The 23,119-nt window shown below is 35.2% G+C and overlaps 2 protein-coding genes across 2 annotated transcripts in view; both read right to left on the bottom strand.

Moving 5' to 3' along the window:
• LOC123532840 (26S proteasome non-ATPase regulatory subunit 11-like) overlaps positions 1-23,119 on the bottom strand; it is a 286,840-nt gene that overhangs the window by 245,781 nt on the left and 17,940 nt on the right. The window lies entirely within an intron of this gene.
• Positions 5,370-23,117, bottom strand: LOC128546573 (Bardet-Biedl syndrome 5 protein-like). Its single transcript, XM_053517388.1, has 12 exons — positions 22,966-23,117; positions 19,045-19,127; positions 18,635-18,700; positions 18,050-18,099; positions 17,100-17,180; positions 16,502-16,548; positions 15,999-16,134; positions 15,123-15,218; positions 10,726-10,788; positions 9,590-9,724; positions 8,257-8,340; positions 5,370-6,981 (listed from the first exon to the last, which is right to left on the bottom strand). Exons 1-12 carry the CDS (start codon positions 23,019-23,021, stop codon positions 6,856-6,858), a joined length of 1,023 nt encoding a protein of 340 aa, XP_053373363.1. The 5' UTR covers positions 23,022-23,117; the 3' UTR covers positions 5,370-6,855.

A 23,119-nucleotide genomic window follows, 5' to 3' on the forward strand; every position in this document is an offset into this window, starting at 1 on the left:
ACCGCCTGTATAGTTCGATATATAAATGCTCAATGAACATATCGATCAACAGAATGAGTGATAAATAAAAATAGCGGTTTTATAAAATTTAAATAGAGCGTTTTTGATTGGTTCCCTGTATTTTTCCTGAGGATTTCGTTCACTGGTTTTGTGTTTAACGCCGTTTTCAACAGAGAAGGTAGCGGAAAAAGAAAATCTATCTTGTGGTCGATGTTAATTAAAAACTATGTCCGATTGCCTGAAGTGATTTAATATCTGCTAAAATGAACTACTAGTATCTGTGTTTTTAATCTTAGTGGGGAAAATAAGGCTGATCTAGTCTCCCTTATTGATGCCTATAGGTTGTAAGGTGTTGAGACGGCGGGTCCAGTAGGTTTCTCTTTCCTTTCTTTGCTTATCCGTCCATCTGTCATTGAATTCAATGCAACATAGTAGGATATCCGCAAAGGTGTGACCCTCCATGTTAAAATGTTCAGCTACCGGCGACCGATTGAATTTGCGTGTTTTCCAGTCAGATCTGTGGAGATTCATTCGCTTTGCTAGCGTCTGTTTTGTTTCCCCGACATATTTTTTGTTGCACTTCCTGCATGTCATAAGGTATATGGCATTTTCTGTTTTGCAATTAGCCACTCCTTTAACTGCAGATTTGCTTCCATTGGAGGAAAGGAATGTACTGGTGCTTGGCATGGTAGTGCATGTTTGGCATCTTGGGGCACCACAAGGACCTGACTGGCCTGAACTGGTTATGTCTGTAGCCGACTTGACTTTGGCCCGAACTAGAATGTCTCGCAGACTTTAAGGCCTTCTGTATGCGATGAGAGGTTTCTCAGGGAACATACGACTGAGCCGCTGTGGTGACTCAATTGTAGGCCAGTGTCTGTCTACATTTGCACGTATGTTTGGCAGATTTGGATGGAACGTGACCACAAAAGGTGTGCGTTTGCTTGATTCAGTTGTTTTGTGTTTGTATTGTAGCAGTTCTTCCCTTGAGAATGCAAGTGCTTTTTCGGTAGCAGCGAGAACGCAGTCTGAGGAATAGCCTCTTTTTAGGAGGTGTTTTGATACTCCTCTGTTCTTTGTTATATATATATATATACTCGGCTGAAATTCAGCCCAATTTATATGTGATGGCAGTGTCTACTGTACCGATACTGTGTTGGAGTTTGATTGAATGTAAGAAAGATCTATCATAGATTCTATGCTATTATCTAGTCTATATTTTATATAACTGTAACGGGATTGGTATTTACGTAGACATTGCAACGGGCTGGATTCGAATCACGGCTCGTGCTGGATGTCCTTAGAAAAGCCTAAGGATGCGACTTAAAAAAGACCCAATGTTTACAACCTTATTTAATGCCAACTATTTACAAAATAAGAAGAAAAAGATTTAAACCAAAAACACGAAAACCCTAATACAGCGCCCGAGCTCTCCGCTCCAGAGATGATACGTGGACACAAGGATATGTCTTAACCACCATGACAGAGGTAACTTTACAGATGTAATGTCATGCAGCTCGTAACACTTAGTAACGGAACGTCAACCTCTGTGCTGATAAGGGGAAGTGGGTGCAGGTCAAAACAGGGGCATAAAAAGAAATTAATACATAAAATTCCCTAAATGAAGAGAAATTTCTTTAAACCTTTGAGCTTCCCTAGCAATTAAAGGCATGCTGGTTATGAGACAAAACAGTGTATAGCTATATACCCAGTATCAGTATATTGAGAAATACGTTCTAGTTCGCATTTTTATGTTGCCAAGTTATGAAAAGCTAAGTTTGATAAATGATTTAAGCATCGTTTGTGTTATAATGGCCAGTTAACTTTTCAATTTTGTCGCTCTTGTGAATTTCCACAGGAAGACATTTTAATAATTACCATAGAACAACATTTCCAACTATACTGGTGTGCTTGTCCGTCTCAACGCGTTGGTATAACGATAGGATTTTTGTTTGCTTTTTTGAAAAATTAAAAAATGAAACCAGAAGTTTTCGAATCCCATGTGGGCTTTTTTTATCTTGTCTTTCTGTGTGGACAATTGCAAAAGCTGTGGCAAGCTGAGAACCAGCTTGCAATATATAAACCCAGAGAGAATTTTTCTATTAGTAAAACAAACTCAGGTCACAAACATTTATGCTAAAAATTTACTATTCAGGATTTAAATGTGTCAAAAAAGTGAATGCTTTAAAATGTTACTGGCGTTTGCTAAAGGTTTTGTGCAGATTCTGAAGACTAAAGAAATTTATACCAGTTCAACAATGCTTTTAAGGTACAGGTACTCGCTGTAATAATTCGACCACGTGTCCAAAGGATATGTACTACATGTGTGCAGTTGAACCTGCCTTTGCTCCCACCTGCATTAAGCAGCCCCTTGTCTTATGCAGCCAGTCAGCTAACTTTCAAAATAGAGTTACTGTTCTAATGTCAGCTTGTGTTATAAATCTAGCTGTCTTATGTAGCAAGAATTTGTCACTCATTCAGTTGGCTGCTTGATTTTACTGTAATTAAAAGCCAATACTGACTGTTACTATAAGCCAATACTGACTGTAACTATAAGCCAATACTGACAGTAATTATAAGCCAATACTGACAGTAATTATAAGCCAATACTGACTGTAATTATAAGCAAATACTGACAGTAACTATAAACCTATGCTGACTGTAATTATAAGCCAATACTGACAGTAATTATAAGCCAATACTGACAGTAATTATAAGCCAATACTGACTGTAATTATAACTCAATACTGACTGTAATTATAAGCCAATACAGACTGTAATTATAAGCCAATCCTGACTGTAACTATAACCCAATACTGACAGTAATTATAAGCCAATACTGACAGTAATTATAAGCCAGTACTGACAGTAATTATAAGCCAATAGTGACAGAAACTATAAGCCAATACTGACAGTAATTATAAGCCAATATTGACTGTAACTATAAGCCAATACTGACAGCAACTATAAGCCAATACTGACAGTAATTATAAGCCAATACTGACTGTAACTGTAAGCCAATACTGACAGTAATGATAAGCCAATGCTGACTGTAACTATAAGCCAATACTGACAGTAATTATAAGCCAATACTGACTGTAATTGTAAGCCAATACTGACAGTAATTATAAGCCAATACTGACTGTAATTATAAGCCAATACTGCCCATAACTATAAGCCAATACTGACAGTAATTATAAGCCAATAGTGACAGAAACTATAAGCCAACACTGACAATAATTATAAGCCAATACTGACTGTAACTATAAGCCAATACTGACTGTAACTATAAGCCAATACTGATAGCAACTATAAGCCAATACTGACAGTAATTATAAGTCAATACTGGCAGTAATTATAAGCCAATACTGACAGTAATTATAAGCCAATACTAGCAGTATCTATAAGCCAATACTGACTAATTATAAGCCAATACTGACTGTAATTGTAACATGGTTCATACACATTCTTTCAGACAAAATTCCCTGACATTTCCCTGACTTTTTCCTGACATGAAAGCATTTTTCCCTGACTTTTTGGTTCGGTACGATACAAACCAAGTCACCTAGTATGACTTTTGTTATCTTAAAATGTGCACATTTAGTGGTTCAATTTTAAATGTAAAATAGAATGTTGGCCTCCACCACCCCTACAGCCAACCCTTACCTCCTTTTTTGACAAACATTTACATTGTTTAATATTTTGTTTGTTTATTCCAAATCAACTGGATATGGCGCTGGTGATTATACAAAACACATTGGCAAGCAAAATGACATGAATTATCATGCATTAAAAAGTAATCAAATACACTGTTTCAAACAAACAATGTTTTTATGTTATGACCAATAGACAATAAAGCAATTATTTTTGGAAACCTGAACATATTAGCCAAATCGAACTGTTTTTCTGAACATAGCTTTACTAAATTACATTAAAATGGAATTGTCATTCTGATTACCAATTAAAAAGAGTAACATCTATAGGATATATACCATGCAAAACACCTTGGTAGCAAAAGCATGTCTTTAAGGTATTGTAGATAATATTATGTTCAATTTTATATATCGCACATAAAATAAGCCCTGCATAATTAAGTGACAGTATTGCATACTATTATATACAAGCAAGCTGATCAGCCCGATATCCAGCACCAAGCACTAGCCACATGCACAAGGCACCAGTATCACAAAAACATCCTTCTTCAAATATTGAAACTGTGTAAAATAAAGACCATATGTTTGTGTTATTGGAGCCTTGTATGTATATATAGTAATGGCTATGTGTAATGGGCACTATACAGGAGAGAAGGGGATCGAATCATTAGATATAGCCATCACCAGATTTGCTCAGGAGGTAAGGGGTGCAAATCCCTTTCAGTTTCTTCTATATGGAATTTGAAAAATATGTAGAATACAGATATATGCATATAATTTAAAATTATGCTTTAATTGTTGTAAGTGTGATAGCTTTCATGAAAAAGGAAATATTTGAAGAAACTGCCTTAACCTTTACAAATTGTTGCCTAACCAGATCAGAAAATTCCCTGACATTTTCCTGACATTTTCCAAATTTCAAAATTTCCCTGACATTTTGTAAAATTCCCTGACAATTCCCTGACCTTGAAAAAAATTTTTTTTCCCTGACTTTTCCCTGACGCGTATGAACCCTGTGTAAGCCAATACTGACAGTAATTATAAGCCAATACTGACTGTAATTATAAGCCAATACTGACAGTAACTATAAGCCAATACTGCCCATAACTATAAGCCAATACTGACAGTAATTATAAGCCAATAGTGACAGAAACTATAAGCCAACACTGACAGTAATTATAACTCAATACTGACTGTAACTATAAGCCAATACTGACAGTAATGATAAGCCAATACTGACTGTAACTATAACCCAATACTGACAGTAACTATAAGCCAATACTGACTGTAACTATAAGCCAATACTGACAGTAATTATAAGTCAATACTGGCAGTAATTATAAGCCAATACTGGCAGTAACTATAAGCCAATACTGACAGTAATTATAAGCCAATACTGACTGTAATTATAAGCCAATACTGACAGTAATTATAAGCCAATACTGACTGTAATTAGAAGCCAATACTGCCCGTAACTATAAGCCAATACTGCCCGTAGCTATAAGCCAATACTGACAGTAACTATAAGCCAATACTGACTGTAATTATAAGCCAATATTACAATTTATGTGTCATTAAAACTGTTATCTAATGGTAATAGCAAGTTAATGATCATGTCGAAATTTTCCAGGGTTAAGCTAATGGAAACATCAATACAATTTACACTGATCATGAATTATTTTAATGTTTCCCTAAATAAACAGAAGAAAAACTTACTTCGCCAATTTTGGTTTTATTTTTTAAATGTGCAAGTACACTGTATTCATAAATAGCAGAATCTTAGCCACAGACTTGTAATAATTTTGTGTTTAACATACACGTATTAGTCAACAACTTTAATGTATCACTGTGTAACATTTTTGACAAAATCTGATTCTTGTAACACTCTATAGTCACAATTATTGTGAAGGACTTCTTTGTTCTGATGGACACAGCCATGTATTCTAAAGTTCAAGATGACTAGGCTGCTCACTTTATTTTGTTCAATGAAATTGTAGCAATCACACATTTGGACTTTTGAAGCCTTTTAAGAACCATATCGGGTAGATATCAGTGAGCGGTTAAAATGGCAATTAAGTCCAACAACATCCTGATGTTTGCCCGATTTAAAAAATATGAACCACACCAAGTTTTTTTGTAACAGTTAGTGTTATATAATTACGTAAAAATTGGAATATTTGTCATCTATGTGCATTGATTTCACCAAAGCAAGAAAATTTAAAAAGCTGGTATGACTCAATGTTATGAAGTACTTTTTTAACTGTAAAATCATAAGTATTTGTGGGTAACTCATTTTTATGGATTTTGTGAATTGAGCCAATCCGTGAAATTTAAGTTCAGACAACTTCATGCTTCAGTAAAAAGATGGCAAAGTTTGAATACATTTAAATAAGCTATTACATGATATGCAGGAATACGTTAAAGAGATATGGGGCAGACTGCAATATTAAACACAAAATTATAATCTGTGTCCACAAACAGGACGGAATGTTCACATACATTACACTATATAATTACCATAAATAGCATACAAAATAATATGCAAAAATCAATTATTATAACAGAATGTTAAAATACATGAAAAATGGAAAAAAATGTTGAAAATCTCTTGATGGGATAATTGCTCTTTAAACTTGCTTTAGATGATAAACTGAAAAATTATGAACTTCTGTCATAATTTCTCAAATTAACGTTATAATTTCTCAAATTAACAGCCGTAGAAAATTCCACGGTGGATGGTGCAATGGTAAACTACAGGCATGTTGCCCATCACTCTTCACAAGCCTGAGTGCCTAAGCTTAATGAAAAAAAAATTGTCTGGGTAATTGTAAATGTATGTAGTATTGCCAATTTATGATGCTTAAGCATTCCAAGATATTTCACTCAAGTTGACAGAGCATACTATTTTTTATGCTCTGTCTTGTGTAACAGTACAAATAGCATAATTCTTGGTTGCAAATTTTGAATCAGAAAACATCTTTGAGAATGGAAAACAAATTGATAAAGGTCAGATTACTGATCTGATTAAAGGCTGGGCCATTCTAATTTTAACAATCATGATGGCTGCCTATACAGGAAAATTTTACACTGACATTTTCCTTTACCCACAAATTTTAGTCAAGTTAATCTTTAATTTTCTGCCTCAATTCACACAACTGTTGTGGCAGCTTTTCATTTGATTTTTTATTTTGTCAATAAAACATTAACTGAGCACATCCCAGAGTCCTGTTAGAGTAAAACCGTCCTTGAGTTTTTCAATGGCCAATCCCAGGTCCTCGGAGTACACAGGTTCCCTGTCTTTGTCCTTGTTACCATCCGCAAAATATGCCTAGAAATGAGGAGATAATTATCAACCTATGTTCAAAATGAAGTAAATTACACTAAAATCATTAATATTCATGTGAAATCATTAATATTCATAGGGAACTAATATATGCAGTTGAGTCAATCTACAAAATTAAGTCCTAACTAACAAGTAAAATCCCTGATAATTTTAGATTCTAAAATGAAAATCTACAAGTTCATATCTCAAACATAGTTGTTTCGGCCCCAACCACAAAATTTCATGCCCAAGAAAATGAATGATTCCACAGTTACTCTACTGTAGCAGTTAAAAACATGATGAGAATTTCTCGTCTATGATAAACCTTCATTAAAGGCACTGACCTCTAGATTTTGGCTAAAAATGATCTTTCTTTAAAACTAAACTATATTAAAAATGCCAAATCAAGAAAAAAAAAGATTCCCCCATTGGGAATCATACCCGAGCCTCTCCCGCAATAAGAACTTTTCTGCTGTCTTTACCAATACCACCACGGAGGATTATGTGCTGAACGGGCATTAAATATAGATATTTATAAATAAGGCAGTTTACTTCTAGTAAAGTGTTACGTTTTTCAATTTTCATTGTAAAAATTAGTAAAAACAACTAATTCTCATGTTGTGTTTCCATAACATGTAATCTGTCAGTAATTAAGTTTCAAAGCATTCTTAAGTAATATAGTATGAATTTCCTGACACCTATTTTTTTGTTGTTGTTGTCATATGATCTGGAGGCCTGTGCCTTTAAGCCATTATTCATGAGTATATAAGCCCCAGTATGACAGTTAGGGCCTCTGTGGCATAGAGTTTTGGCTCACTGACTTCATATCACTTGTCCCTCGCAACTCTGGATTTGAGCCCTGCTCAGGTCTTCATGTGAGGAAACTAACCAGCTGGCTTGCAGATGGTCAGTTTGTCATACCTAAATACTCACCTGTGCCTGAAATAATGCCCCTAGATTTTCCCTCGAACATGAAAAGCTGTGAAGTCACCGTATGACCTAAACTGTGTCGGTTTGCCTTAAAAACAGGAGGGCTGTGATTGCCTTAGATTGCTTGCTAGGGTTTCACACCACAAACAGGTATATAAACACATCATGGAAATGAACCCCATTTCCATTTTAAAATCCGACTGTCACAAAGTGGGAACTGATTTAATTGCAGAATACTGATGTCATAATGTCATAGAAGAAACAATCATTCAACTTGCTAAACCAGATGCAGCATTTAAATGATTCCAACAAAAGTGCAAAGATGTACAATGAATTACAAAAACTACATACAGCAAATGCGTCCGACTGTCCTTCTGTTTCTATTTCAACATCATCTTGCACTCTCTCAATGGTCAGCTCATCTAAACCTTGTGGCTGATACACATAAAATATAATGGCTTTAAAAATCATCTAAACCTTGTGGCTGATACACAGAAAATATAATGGCTTTAAAAATCATCTAAACCTTGTGGCTGATACACAGAAAATATAATGGCTTTAAAAATCATCTAAACTCATCTAAACCTTGTGGCTGATACACAGAAAATATAATGGCTTTAAAAATCATCTAAACCTTGTGACTGATACACAGAAAATATAATGGCTTTAAAAATCATCTAAACCTTCTGGCTGATACACAGAAAATATAATGGCTTTAAAAATCATCTAAACCTTGTGACTGATACACAGAAAATATAATGGCTTTAAAAATCATCTAAACCTTCTGGCTGATACACAGAAAATATAATGGCTTTAAAAATCATCTAAACCTTCTGGCTGATACACAGAAAATATAAAATATAATGGCTTTAAAAATCATCTAAACCTTCTGGCTGATACACAGAAAATATAATGGCTTTAAAAATCATCTAAACCTTGTGGCTGATACACAGAAAATATAATGGCTTTAAAAATCATCTAAACCTTGTGGCTGATACACAGAAAATATAATGGCTTTAAAAATCATCTAAACCTTGTGGCTGATACACAGAAAATATAATGGCTTTAAAAATCATCTAAACCTTGTGGCTGATACACAGAAAATATAATGGCTTTAAAAAACAGAGACCTTGAGACTTCTTACTTCAGCACATGTAAGGGTACTTGTAGGATGGTATTGCAAAGTTCAAAGATTCAAAAGCATTTACCATAGCAACCATTCTGAATTATGCACAAAATAAATATGTTGCAAAAAGATCTACAGAGCAGCAGTCAAAATTGTTTTCAAGACAAGTTTTTAGTTTCCTGCTCATAACAAAATGCACACATTTGAAGTAAACTGTGTAAATTTTGCAGGCAAAGTGCTGGTCAGGTCTACTGTCTATAGACTAGTAGAGTAGTATCTCTTGTGTATGATTTTAAATGGCAAAAGTTGAGTTAATAAAGTAGTTCTTAAACCAGTGACAACTGATTTGAACTTGACAAAACAAAACTTTTACTTTATTTTGGCTTTGTGTATCCACTGTCAAATGACCTTTTTCAAAATATTTTATATATGTTTGTCCACCAACACCCATTAGGCGACAACTGCTACAGACCTTGTGTATAATTTCTTACCCATTCATCCTGATACTCCATCCCAGACAAAATTACAATTCTAAGGACATTGCCTTAATAATCTTACCCGTTCATCCTCCTCATACTCCACCCCAAACACAGGACAGTTGCTGTAGACCTTGTGTAAACTCTGGATTTCTTTGTGAATTTCTTGCAGCTTCTCTACAGGATCTATCCTGAAGCCCAGCACATACCCTCCACTCTGTAAACACATCCGTTAAATATATTAAATCTTACACTTTACATGTAGCATGAAATTAATTTCAGGCCCATTCACTTTACTCAATAGGGACAGCGCAGATCCTGATTCATGAGGAGAAGTTGGCAGTTACTTGCAAAGAACAGGTTTGTCTTGGTACAGAATCCAGTAACACTTGGTATGTTTACTGCCTACCATTAGATGACTGACATACTATTGAAAAACAGCACTAAATCCAAAACAATAAACAAACAAAAGAAACAAATTTCAGATCAATATTTTTAAGTTTTAAGGTACTGAAAGTTACTATTCTAATTTCTGCTTATTCATGCAGACAATTTTCCACAGATCAGCAAACTTGTTTAGCAGATTGAATACTAGTATTGGCAAGTGGTGTAAATTCTTTGTGACAATATGACTGAAGACATTGTGTCTAAAGTCATTTGTCCCCCACCTCTCATTCATGTAGGGAGGTTGTCATTACTTGACAGGAACAGGTGAGTAATGGTAAAGAATCCAGGAATACTGGCTAGGTTAACTTCCCACCCTTACATAATTTAATTACTGTTGTAAAACAGCCTTAAACATATCAAACAAACAGATTATATATTGAAGGAACTTAACCTTTACCCTGCTAAGTTTCTAAAATGGACTGGTCCATCATTCAGTTTGGGCAGTACCACTTATTGTTCAAAGGGGTATACACTGAAAATTTACTGACTGAATGGATGTGCAGGCTGATCTTGGTCTGCACCAGTCGCAAACGCAGAATCACTTGCCGCCAGCAGGCTAAAGATTAATTATGGTATGAGTATTGACTTTGTACCCCAAGATTCAAGCATTCTGATCCCAGCTGCAGTAAATTTTCTGATTGTGATAAAACATCAGTTTCATAAGGATTTAAATTGGCAATGTTCTGCACAATATCTGTGGCTGTGAATTAAAGTATCAATTTCGTAAGTAAACCAGGTGAGAACAAGCATTCTATTCAAATTAAGACAAACCTGAGATGAGCTTTCAACAACCAGAGCCAAACCAAACTTGGAGTCTCGAATCTTTATAGTTTTCTGTAAATAAAAATTACATAACATTCAGCAAATAAGACGTATAGACTTCAACTGTACTAGGTGTTAACAGTTTTTGTCTCATAGAAAAATATGAAGTTGAACATGAAGTGTGGAAGTAGAACAATGTTTTAGAACAGTCATACAGTCTTTAAAGGGAAAGTCAAGGCTAATGCCAATTTAATTCTGTCACCTAGTCTTCTTCACTTAATTAAGGAAGTGGAAGAATGATCAAAATTAGCATAACACGAGCCATGATACACATGGCTAATCCCCCCGTCGGGCATATTATAATTGAAGGCTGAAGTTCCTGGCAAGTTTAGTGTCTGAAAGTATTAATTTTGGGGAAAGCTTTGAAGAACCGTTTAGTTGTGGTCCGCATCAGGGGTTTTAAGATGTGGAAGAAAGAATAAGTCAGTAGTGAGGTGGTTTACTGCTAAATTTTATTAATTTTCATGAACAGTATAGCTATGATGTTTTTCTATATGGCTACTGTAAAAAGAAGGAATGGAAAGCTAACAGGGAACAAGAGTGCCAGAATGTCACAATATATGCCCGTCAAAGCAAATTTCTTTACTCTAGCAGCTGTATTTGCAAATGGAATGTTAATTTTGTGGTTGTTTAGTAATCATTGTAAGTCTTTTGTTTTTTAAAGTCCACAAAAAAACTCCTTACCAGGTAGAGATACCTTATATATAATAATATACACCTAAAACTGGAGAGTAACATCTATGTTGTACCACAGAAATGTGGTCTTGTTTTTTCCCTAGGGTCAATTATAAAAATGTTACAATATAAGTTATTTATAGTAACAACTAAGGGAAGTTAATATTTAAAAAAAAAAAAAAAAAAAAAAAAAAAAAAATTGCAAGTCCACACAAAAATCTTTATCAGGTAGAGATTGGTCAAAATACACCTCAAAATTGGATTTAGCATGCTTGTTGTACTACAGAAAAGTGGTCTCGATCTTTCCCTACGACTAGTAATAAACAAGAGGACCATGATGGTCCTGAATCGCTCACCTATCCTCACATGACCCAGTGTTGAACTGAGTATGACGTCGTTATTTCTATTATTTGACAAAGTGACCTAGTTTTTGAGCATATGTGACCTAGATATCATCAAAATAAAAAATTCTGACCAATTTTCATGAAGATCCATTGAAAAATATGACCTCTAGAGAGGTCACAAGGTTTTTCTATTATTTGACCTAATGACCTAGTTTTGGAAGGCACGTGACCCACTTTTAAATTTGACCTAGATATCATCAAGGTGAACATTCTCACTAATTTTCATGAAGATCTCGTGAAAAATATGGCCTCTAGAGAGGTCACAAGGTTTTCTTATTTTTCGATCTACTGACCTAGTTTTTGACCGCACATGTCCCAGTTATCAACTTGACCTAGATATCATCAAGCTGAACATTCGCACCAATTTTCATGAAGATCCAGTGAGAAATATGGCCTCTAGAGACATCACAAGAATTTTCTATTTTTAGACCTACTGACCTAATTTTTGACCGCACGTGACCCAGTTTTGAATCTGACCTAGATATCATCAAGATGAACATTCTGACCAATCTTCATCAAGATCTCTTGAAAAATATGGCCTCTAGAGAGGTCACAAGGTTTTTCTATTTTTAGATCTACTGACCTAGTTATTGACCGCACGTGACCAAGTTTCGAACTTGACCTAGATATCATCAAGGTGAACATTCTGACCAATTTTCATGAAGATCCATTGAGAAATATGGCCTCTAGAGAGGTCACAAGGTTTTTCTATTTTTAGACCTACTGACCTAGTTTTCGACCCCACGTGACCCAGTTTCAAATTTGACTTAGATATCATCAAGATGAACATTCTGACCAATTTTCATGAAGATCTCATGAAAAATATGGCCTCTAGAGAGGTCACAAGGTTTTTCTATTTTTAGATCTACTGGCCTAGTTTTTGAACCAACGTGACCCAGTTTCGAAATTGACCTAGATATCATTAAGATGAACATTCTGACCAATTTTCATGAAGATCCATTGAAAAAATACGGCCTCTAGAGAGGTCACAAGGTTTTTCTATTTTTAGACCTACTGACCTAGTTTTTGACCCCACGTGACCAAGTTTCGAACTTGACCTAGATATCATCAAGTTGAACATTCTGACCAATTTTCATGAAGATCTTATGAAAAATATGGCCCCTAAAGAGGTCACAAGGTTTTTCTATTTTTAGATCTACTGACCTAGTTTTTGACCCCACGTGACCCAGTTTCGAACTTGACCTAGATATCATCAAGGTGAACGTTCTGACCAATTTTCATGAAGATCCATTGAGAAATATGGCCTCTAGAGAGGTCACAAGGTTTTTCTATTTTTAGACCTACTGACCTAGTTTTTGACTCCACGTGATCCAGTTTCGAACTTGACCTAGATATCATCAAGGTGAACATTCTGACAAATTTTCATGAAGATCTCATGAAAAATATGGCCTCTAGAGAGGTCACAAGGTTTTTCTATTTTTAGATCTACTGACTAGTTTTTGATCGCACGTGACCCAGTTTCGAACTTGACCTAGATATCATCAAGATGAACATTCTGACCAACTTTCATAAAGATCCCGTGAAAAATGTGACCTCTAGAGTGGTCACAAGCAAAAGTTTACGCACGCAATGCACGGACGACGGACGCCACGCGATCACAAAAGCTCACCTTGTCACTTTGTGACAGGTGAGCTAAAAAGTTACAATAAAAGCTATTTAAAGTAACAACAAAGGGAAGTAATTCTAAAGAAGGGAACTGCGCATGACACTTCGTCTCAAGATGGTGTATAATTGTGCCAAGTTACATCAAAATCCCTCTATGCATAAAGAAGAAATGCTCCGGACAAGGTTTTTATTCTTGTATCCTTTGACCTCTAAGTGTGACCTTGACCTTTGACCTAGGGACCTGGTTCTTGCGCATGACACTTAGCCTCGTGGTGGTAAACATTTGTGCCAAGATATATCAAAATCCCTCCATGCATGAAGAAGATATGCTCCGGACAAATTTTTTTAAGAAAATATGATAAAGGGGAATAACTTAAAATATAGGCAAGGTAGAGTTATTGTTCTTGCACACTGCACTTCCTGCCAATGTGTTCTATCAGTGTATGAAGTTTGAAGAAAATCCCTCCAGTACTTTTGGGGTTATGCTCCGGACAAAATGTTTTAAGAAAATATGATAAAGGGGAATAACTCAAAAAATAAGCAAGGTAGAGTTATTGTTCTTGCACACTGCACTTCCTCCCAATGTGTTCTATCAGTGTATGAAGTTTGAAGAAAATCCCTCCAGTACTTTTGGAGTTATGCTCCAGACAAATTTTTTTAAGAAAATATGATAAAGGGGAATAACTCAAAAAATAGGCAAGGTAGAGTTATTGTTCTTGCACACTGCACTTCCTCCCAATGTGTTCTATCAGTGTATGAAGTTTGAAGAAAATCCCTCCAGTACTTTTGGAGATATGCTCCGGACAAAGATCGTTGCGGACGCACGCACGGACGGAGAGCATTTCTAATATCCCCTTCGCCTTTGGTGGGGGGATAAAAAATGAGACAAGTTATATCATTTCAATATCTGATTAAAATGGCAAAATATTATTCAACACAACAATAACTTCTTTTACTGGCCCACCTTAACTAACATCAGATTCAATCATATATATGCTTAAGGTAGTTCTGCACGTTCAGATAAAAAATTTTTCTACAATGTAGAATTTGAAAAAAAAAAACCCTGATTTTTTTTAAGCTTCAGATATACTTGTACAATCTGTCAAATAAAAAAGATGGGGTTGTGTGCATGATTTTTTGCTAGACTAATTTGAAAAATTGGGATCTTTTGCAAGATTTTATAATGGAAGTTTATGGGAAAAAATTTTGGTAACATTTTAGCAGTAAAATTTTTTCTATAAATAAATGCAGATTTTAATCAAAATTTTCACTGTTGTTAAACAACATATTGCCACTGATATGACCAAATAAAATGTACAGACATGTGCTTATGTTTTTAGACATTTACCTCTGATTTAAGAGATCTGCAATTTTCAATCAGAACTGAAGGCATTATTTGGAATGATTTCATGTGTATGCTATCATTTTTCACCTTTAGAAAGAAAGTAATGTTGTCATTTTTAAGTGTACACAAGATGACAATTCTAAGCTTTATTCCATGTTATCAGGAAGAATGATGTCAAACATGTTGAAACTACCTTAAGGACTGACTAGAGAAAATGTAATAAAAGTCCAACCATACATAATCATTGTAAGAAACAGTGACAGACTACACCGAATCTCCACATACAAAATACTTACCATCTGAAGATAAGGTATACTGACATTAAAAGATTCATTAATGTTTGCATGCCACACTAGACGTACATTGGTGATGAAAAATGTTCCAAGATTTCCCTGTAAAAATATAAAAAATGAAAAAGTCAGTTCAAGTATTTCCATTTGAAATACATATGATAAATTACTATAATAATGGTGTTTATTGTAAGTTCTCCTTATTGTTTGTCTCTTAGTTTATACATAATTTATTTTAGGTCGATTGTGAAGGAAGTTCTATAACTTATAGTAATCACTCTCAACACCTCATTCCTGATGGAATCCATCGCCACGAGGGTATGAGAGATGAGGTCAGTTTCCCTTTTAATGCTGAGCACCAAGCAAGGGAGCTACTGGTACCATTTTTCACGTCTTTGGTATGACGCGGCTGGGGATCGAACCCTAGACCTCCCACACTCAAAGCGGACGCTCTACCACTAGGCTATCGAGGCAGTTCATTAAAGTTTGTTTCTTAATTAAAGGGATGGCAACAAACAGATATTTTGGTATTCGAGTATTTGGTCACCAATTGGTCAATAAAACACTTCAAAATTTTATGTGCTTATACCCTAATCAGCATAATTTTACTTTCGTGAATTGAGGCATTTTAAACTGTGGAAGAGTGTATTAATATTAACCCAACCGTAAAATTGACGAAAATCATTTCCCCACAAATATCAATGATTTCACAGTACATTGTATGTCTCTTGTTGTGAGGAGTTGAGCAGTGGTTAGAAACAACTAAGGTCTACAAGTGATTCACAGTCACTTTTCTGAACCACCTGACCACTTAATCCCCCAGCACATGCGTAAGACCAAAACTTTATTCAATTTCCCTGAATGTTCAACACTAATGCCTACCTGATCACTAGAAAGATTCCACACCCCAGAGACTTTATCATAGACCTGTTCCTGTGGCAATAACCGAAGCTGTTTGTTCTGTATTAATGCGCCTCTCAGTTTCAAATCTCTGTACAATTTAGATGTCTCATAGGCCCTGAAATCATACCATTAGATAGAGTATCAGCTCTGTTGACTACACATCTAGTGAGTATATGACATTCTATAACAGTAGATATTTCCTAAAGCATTGTTGGTATTTTTTTTTATAAAATTAAATTTTGAAGTTAGGTATCAAACGAGGGTATGTTTGCCTACTTTTTCTTCCAGGCTTGATTATTAAAAGTAGACACAAGTTTTATTCTGTCCCCCTACCCCACTTCCATCTCCACAACTTCATTTAACAATATGAGCAGGTCATGCCATCTAACTTACAGTATGTGGCATGCTACTTCATTTAATATGATAAATCCAACTTATAATAATCATTATTCAATCAGACCATGAAATGAAAACTTACATACCTGTGTACTGAGATCACTGTAGTGAATAATCTTGGTGAACCGGGTATCTGTAATACAACAATAATCTTCAGTTTGTACTTGGAAAGGAATACACGTGGAATACAAAAACAGTTAACGAAGAACCTACAACATGATTCTGTAGCAAAAAATAGATAAGGTAACTAACAAGGTAGTTTTAAAGCTTCTTTTTTCATCTATTTATATTCACAATGCATTTCCTTTCATGTACTTGTATTGGTAGTACTATTAAGCGGAGACATTTTTTTCAGTTCCAGATGAATTACACTGTACTTGAAGGTGGAGCCCATGGCTGCTTGGTAACTATTTCACGTGAGATGTACAATTTACTGGGAACTGCTTCTGGTCATTCTAGATTTACCATACATCTTTTTAAAAACAAATGAATCAATTGAAACAATGAAAGCAAAAAAAAAGAACACATAAAACTGCAAATAAAAGGAAAGAATTGTTGTTCAAGAAATTTTCAGTTGAATAACATTGGCTGGACTACACTCATTTTAAAAGCATCCAATGTTATCCATACACACATGAAAAACACAAAATCACAATTCTTTTCCCTAAATATCTGATGCCTTACAAGGTTTGTGAAAATGAACTCAAATCTCGTGTTGTTACATTTTGTCAGAACATACAGTGCTTCTGTGGTCCCTCGTAATTTCTGAAAATGAAAATGAATCATAAAGATGATGATGTCAAAAGCAAAGCTAGTTTATACATATTTAAACGTTTAAAAAAATTATTTGTTGGATATATACGGGATGTGTTTAATGTGCAACCTCTTTTCATTTTTTGTTTGTTTAGGGTTTAGCGCTGTTTTTCAACAGTATTTCAGTTATGTTATGGCAAGCAGTAAACCTAACCAGTGTTCCTGAATTCTGTACTAGCACTAACATGTTCACTGCAAGTAACTGCCAACTTCCCCACATGAGTTAGAGGTGGAGGACTAATGATTTCAGACAATGTCTTTCATCAATTGTCATGGAGAACATACGCCTAGCCCAATATGAATTCACGACCACGCCATCTGCAGATCTGCACTTGTTGAGCTAAGTGGACGGACAAAACTCTTTTCTTTTCTGGTAGTCTAGTACTTACACCTCTTGAGTTTATTGTCCGCCTTCTACTTTAGATACAACTACAGGTATGGGAAACACGGAAGAAGGTTATCCCATACACATGTGCAAACTTTCCACTTTTATACCTTAAATTTACAGAAACTACTCCTTAGAACTGGCAATACCGTGAAAACACCTCTCACTTGAGCATCAACTGCTTGAGCACCTGTGCTTGCTCCAGGAACTTATCTGGTCCCATAGCATTTTCCTTGTATTTCTATGTATCATTGCTTTGAAACTTTGAATAACACAAGCATTTTGCTCATCCCCTTGAGACATGAGAGAGATCTACTGTTCAATCTACAATTTGTGGCCTCAACGCGAAACTACTCTATCTGCTTCTATTTCTATATATACATAGACTAGTTTTGCGTTGAGGCCACGAATTGCATCTTGACCACACAATACTTACTGATTGAGCTGTTTTAGTTGAAATGTTTATCACACAGTTGAATCCTATTGCTGCAAAAAAAAATGACAAAGTAAAAATCATATTATTGCACTAGCTACATCAAATGTTAGAAAAGAAGTATTTACCTTTAAAAAAAAGTATTATAGAAATGCTTTTGTGGTTTTTGAGAAGAAGATGGTTCAAGTTTTTCTTTTCCATTACCATGGCAACCAGAGTTCTTAATAAAATTCTTTGAAAAACATTTGTAGAGGACCATCCAAGGAAGAACTAGGCCAAGTTACATCAGCTTCCACCAAATGGTTTCAGAGGAGATGTCGTTTGAAGGAAAGTGCGGACAGACAACAAACAGACGACGTACCAATGGATGATAGATCACATTTACTTACCTCAAGCAATATGTGCTGAGTGAAAAATTAAGTGCTTTATAAAATGTATAATCTAATTTTGGTTAAAATTTCAATTTTCTGCTCTTATGACACTTTTTGAAATAACACATGTATAGAATTAAATCTCATCCACCATGATTTCATAGAAACTTTGATGTCACAGAAATAGCTTGCGATATGTTATATGAAGAGTACTTACACAAATTTACCCTGGCCATGTTGAGAGAATGCCAGATCAGTCTCAGATTTGTAACGATCAGTCTTCCTGTAATCACATCAAATAACATTTAAAGTTGTGAAATGTAGCAGTTAAAATAAATTTATTAGTATTCCTGTAAGAGGCTGTAGACTGAAATACTGTCCTTTTTCTCATTTGTCTTTGCAAATACAATTTTTTCACAAAAAAATACAACATCAGAAAGTTTATTTTATAAACTAAATATCTTAATCAGGCCCCTCTTTAAAAGTTAAAATACACATGTCTATCAGAAGCATATCTTTTAAAGTCAGCAATTAATTTGACTTCTTTAGCATCAAAAGCATTTAGGAAATCTAGAAACTGGAATATAGAAATAAAGCTTATAAGCCCAAGAACCACACTGACTGTACCTCTTTCTCCATTGTTGCCTTTTGTATCTTCAACAGCATCCATTTTATCAATCAACTTTTCACCAGGACGCATCTTCATCTGGCTATTGAAAATAAAATTTAAAAATACATATTATGTATTATTTTAATATTGCAAACATATAGTAATTTCAAGCTCTGTCCATTATCTGGGAAATTGTGTATTCAACAAGAGCTGTCGGAGGACAGCAACGCTCGACTATTCAACAGCCTTGTCAACTGAATGAATACAAAAGTCGAAAAGGGGCATAATTTTGTAAAAAAGGGTTATGGAACCTTCACAGTGCTTATCAGCTCATAAAGTGAACAAGTGCGTGAAGTTTCAATCCTTTCCCATAAGTGGATAATGAAATACCAGCTTACATACAAAAACTTAACCAAAAACTGCTAAGTCTAAAAAGGGGCATAATTTTGAAAAAATTGCAAAGTAGAGTTATGGACCTATACAGTGCATGTCAGATCATGACAGTGAACAAGTGTGTGAAGTTTCAATCCATTCCCATTAGTGTGTACTGAGATACCAGCTTACATACAAAACCTTAACCAACAATTTCTAAGTCGAAAAGGGGGCATAATTTCATTAAAAAGCAAAACAGAGTTATGGAACCTGTGTAATGTAGGTCAGTTTATCACAGTGAATAAGTGTGTGAAGTTTCAATCCATTCCCACAAGTCGTTACTGAGATACCAGCTTACATACAAAACCTTAACCAAGAATTTCTAAGTCGAAAAGGGGACATAATTTTGTAAAAAAGCAAAATAGAGTTATGGAACCTGTGCAATGTAGGTCAGTTTATCACAGTGAATAAGTGTGTGATGTTTCAATCCATTCCTACAAGTGGTTACTGAGATACCAGCTTACATACAAAACCTTAACCAAGAATTTCTAAGTCGAAAAAGGGGCATAATTTTGTAAAAAAGCAACATAGAGTTATGGAACCTTTGCAATGTAGGTCAGTTTGTCACAGTGAATAAGTGTGTGAAGTTTCAATCCATTCCCACAAGTGGTTACTGAGATACCAGCTTACATACAAAACCTTAACCAAAAATTTGTAAGTCAAACAAGGGGCATAATTTTGTAAAAAAGCAAAATAGAGTTATGGGACCTGTGCAGTGTAAGTCAGTTTATCACAGTGAATAAGTGTGTGAAGTTTCAATCCATTCCCACATGTGGTTGCTGAGATACCAGCTTACATACAAAACTTAACCAAATCGGGACGCGGACGCGGACGCCGACGCGGACGCCGACGCATGGGCGAGTCCAATAGCTCTACTATTCTATGAATAGTCGAGCTAAAAATGTGTACAAGAGCACTTTTAAAACCCTTATCATGCTGGACACTATTGATTCTGCCTTTGCGACCAGTGCAGATCATGATCAGCCTGCACATCGGTCAGTATCTTTTTGGTAAGCACCTCTTTTAATAGGTAATGGTACTGTCCAAAGTGAAAGATGGAGACAAGTTCATTATAGAAATTTAGCAGGGTAAGGGTTAATAATGTCAGTAACTTTGTGTTAAGTCTAATTTGTAGATTTTCAACAAAAAGAAAAAAAAACTATAGCAGTGTGAGTGTGTGTATTCAAGTTAAGCATCTTTTTCAACAATTTTTCAGTCATATAAATGATGGTGTCCACTTGTAGCAGTGAGCATAATGCCCAAATTTATAGTGAGTGTTGCCTCACTTGAATATCATGCCATAGATATGTGACATGATACCCCATCCAGTCACATTATACTGACACCAGGCCGACTAGTCCTAGAACTATCCTCTTAATGCTGAGAGCAAAGCAGGGACACTGCAAGTATTTAGTATGACACGGCCAGGGAGAGAACCATCAACCTGCCGAAACGACATGGTGCTCTCTATAACTAGGCTACCAAGGCATTCTAAAAACTAGCTGAATAATACGGCATGCTACATCTGATTGATAAGGGAAAACTTTGTACATCTAAGTTAGACTACACCGTAAAAGGCTCTCTATGTACACTGTTTAAAAAATTGATAAAACAAAGTCTGGCTGATTTACAGCATGACAGGGCACATGTTTCAAAGGTCAATCGTGGAAGGAAAAAAGCTGCTGTGTTGATACATACATGGATTGCCTAGAGCCTCTAGACTCTGACTAGAGGTTCAGCTTATCATTCTTATTGTTCATTCTATTGAGAAGGAACACTGATGGTCATACTTGACTGATTAGGTTACTGTCAAAGGCATCTGAATACCAGTAGGGCGCTGCCATCTTGGACTCATGCATATTCATTACAAATAGCCTCTATGCCAATGTGTGTTTGTACATCTTTACGTAAATTTATTGTGAAATGCATGTTATTAACAGCAGCCTGACAAGGAACAATAATTTGTACAGAGTACTAAACCGTGCATTGAATATTTTATATTGTAGAATAGAGATTAATATAATGAATATGCATGATGCATGATCTAAAAATAGACTCCTGTTAAATAATCATGTTATGAAATAGTCGCTGCTTACGTGATGTTTTATAGCTTCAGATATATCTATGCAAGTTGCTAATGGCATGCTGAAGTTCAGGTTTGCAAATGCTTGTTTTCATTTTTTAACCTGTCTACATCCTTTACTCGCGTTTCGTAAATGAATATGTGACATATTTTTGCTTATATAAAATATGCAGGTGCCCGCTTAACATGCTTAAGTCCAAATAATTTGACATCAGAACTGATTCTGAGATATTTTCCTGACAGAATCCCTCTCTTTATGTCAAAACCAGTAAAGACCTTTTCTGTGGTGAAAATAGATTAAGGTAAAAACACGATCAGGCAATATACTTTAAACGTTGAAATCATACAACAAAATAAAACTGAATCATTTTATGGTTTAAACATAACAGTAAAACATGTTAATAAAGCAAAAAACTAAATATGTTTCATTGGCTACCTCGCTGTATTTACATGTCCGCCATTACACTCATTACAGCTGACAGTGCGGTTGGTCGTTATCAATCAAGTGACACGAATCAGAGCCATGTAAAATGTGTGTGAACTTGAATACAGGCTGACTCGGACCATGGCTGATTCGGACCAAATTTACTTGGCTTATTCGGTCCAAATTGTTTAAGTTTTCCGGACACTAATGTCATGAGTAAAAATAACATTTATGAGTATTAAAGTCCTTCTTTAAATGCATAAATGATACATTTTAGTTTGTCAAAGTCTGTGGTCTGAATCAGTCTAAATATATGGTCATTATCTACTTTTATTCAAAATATGTGGTCCGAATCAGCCAAAATATGTGGTCCGAATCAGCCATGGTCCGAATCAGCCACGGTCCGAATCAGCCTGTTTCCGTGAACTTTAATGTTTGTTGTTTAAAACAGTGACAAACTCCTGTTTTGCTGTTTATTCACATAAACATCAATTAAATGGAAGGAAAAAATGGATATTCCCTCCAGGTATCTTAAAATTTCACTAATATTTTTGTTTTTTAATAGTTAAAATGCAGTTTAAAAATTGCCGCGTAGAATCGCCGCGGAAGGTTCACCACAGAAAAGGTCCTTCCTATGTTGTACCAGGAGAAGAGATATTGACCTGTGCAAAAATTATCACAATATCGCGACTCACAAACAATTAGCTGAACTAGTGCTCGCTCGTGTTCATCACGAGACGAAAACATACGGCCATTATGGGGGAATGCTACTTCTGCACAGAATTCTGAAGATTTTAATGTTGAACATAAAGTAAACTAACAGACTTTCATCACTGTCATATTGAACATCTGTAATAGGATGCTAAAATCGGATTTTCTTAAAAGACAAATCATTGCATATGCGCTAGAAGGAACCTTTTGGTCAGCTAAATCTTGTTGATTTTAATTTCACACAAAGTCTTTATTGAGCAATTTTCAATTCATCCTGATTAAACTTACTTAGGACTGATATCAAATCTGACATCTCTGTCTTCCCAAAGTCCTTCTGAGGTCATTTTTTAGCAAAATTCTTTCCTGTCAAAAAATGTTTTCCTTAGCAATGGCCGCTTACAACATTTATTATTGCGATATTTACAAAGAGTAAGTTTCACGG

This window comes from Mercenaria mercenaria, chromosome 11 (genome assembly GCF_021730395.1).
Source record: "Mercenaria mercenaria strain notata chromosome 11, MADL_Memer_1, whole genome shotgun sequence".
Taxonomy (NCBI): Eukaryota; Metazoa; Mollusca; class Bivalvia; order Venerida; family Veneridae; genus Mercenaria; species Mercenaria mercenaria.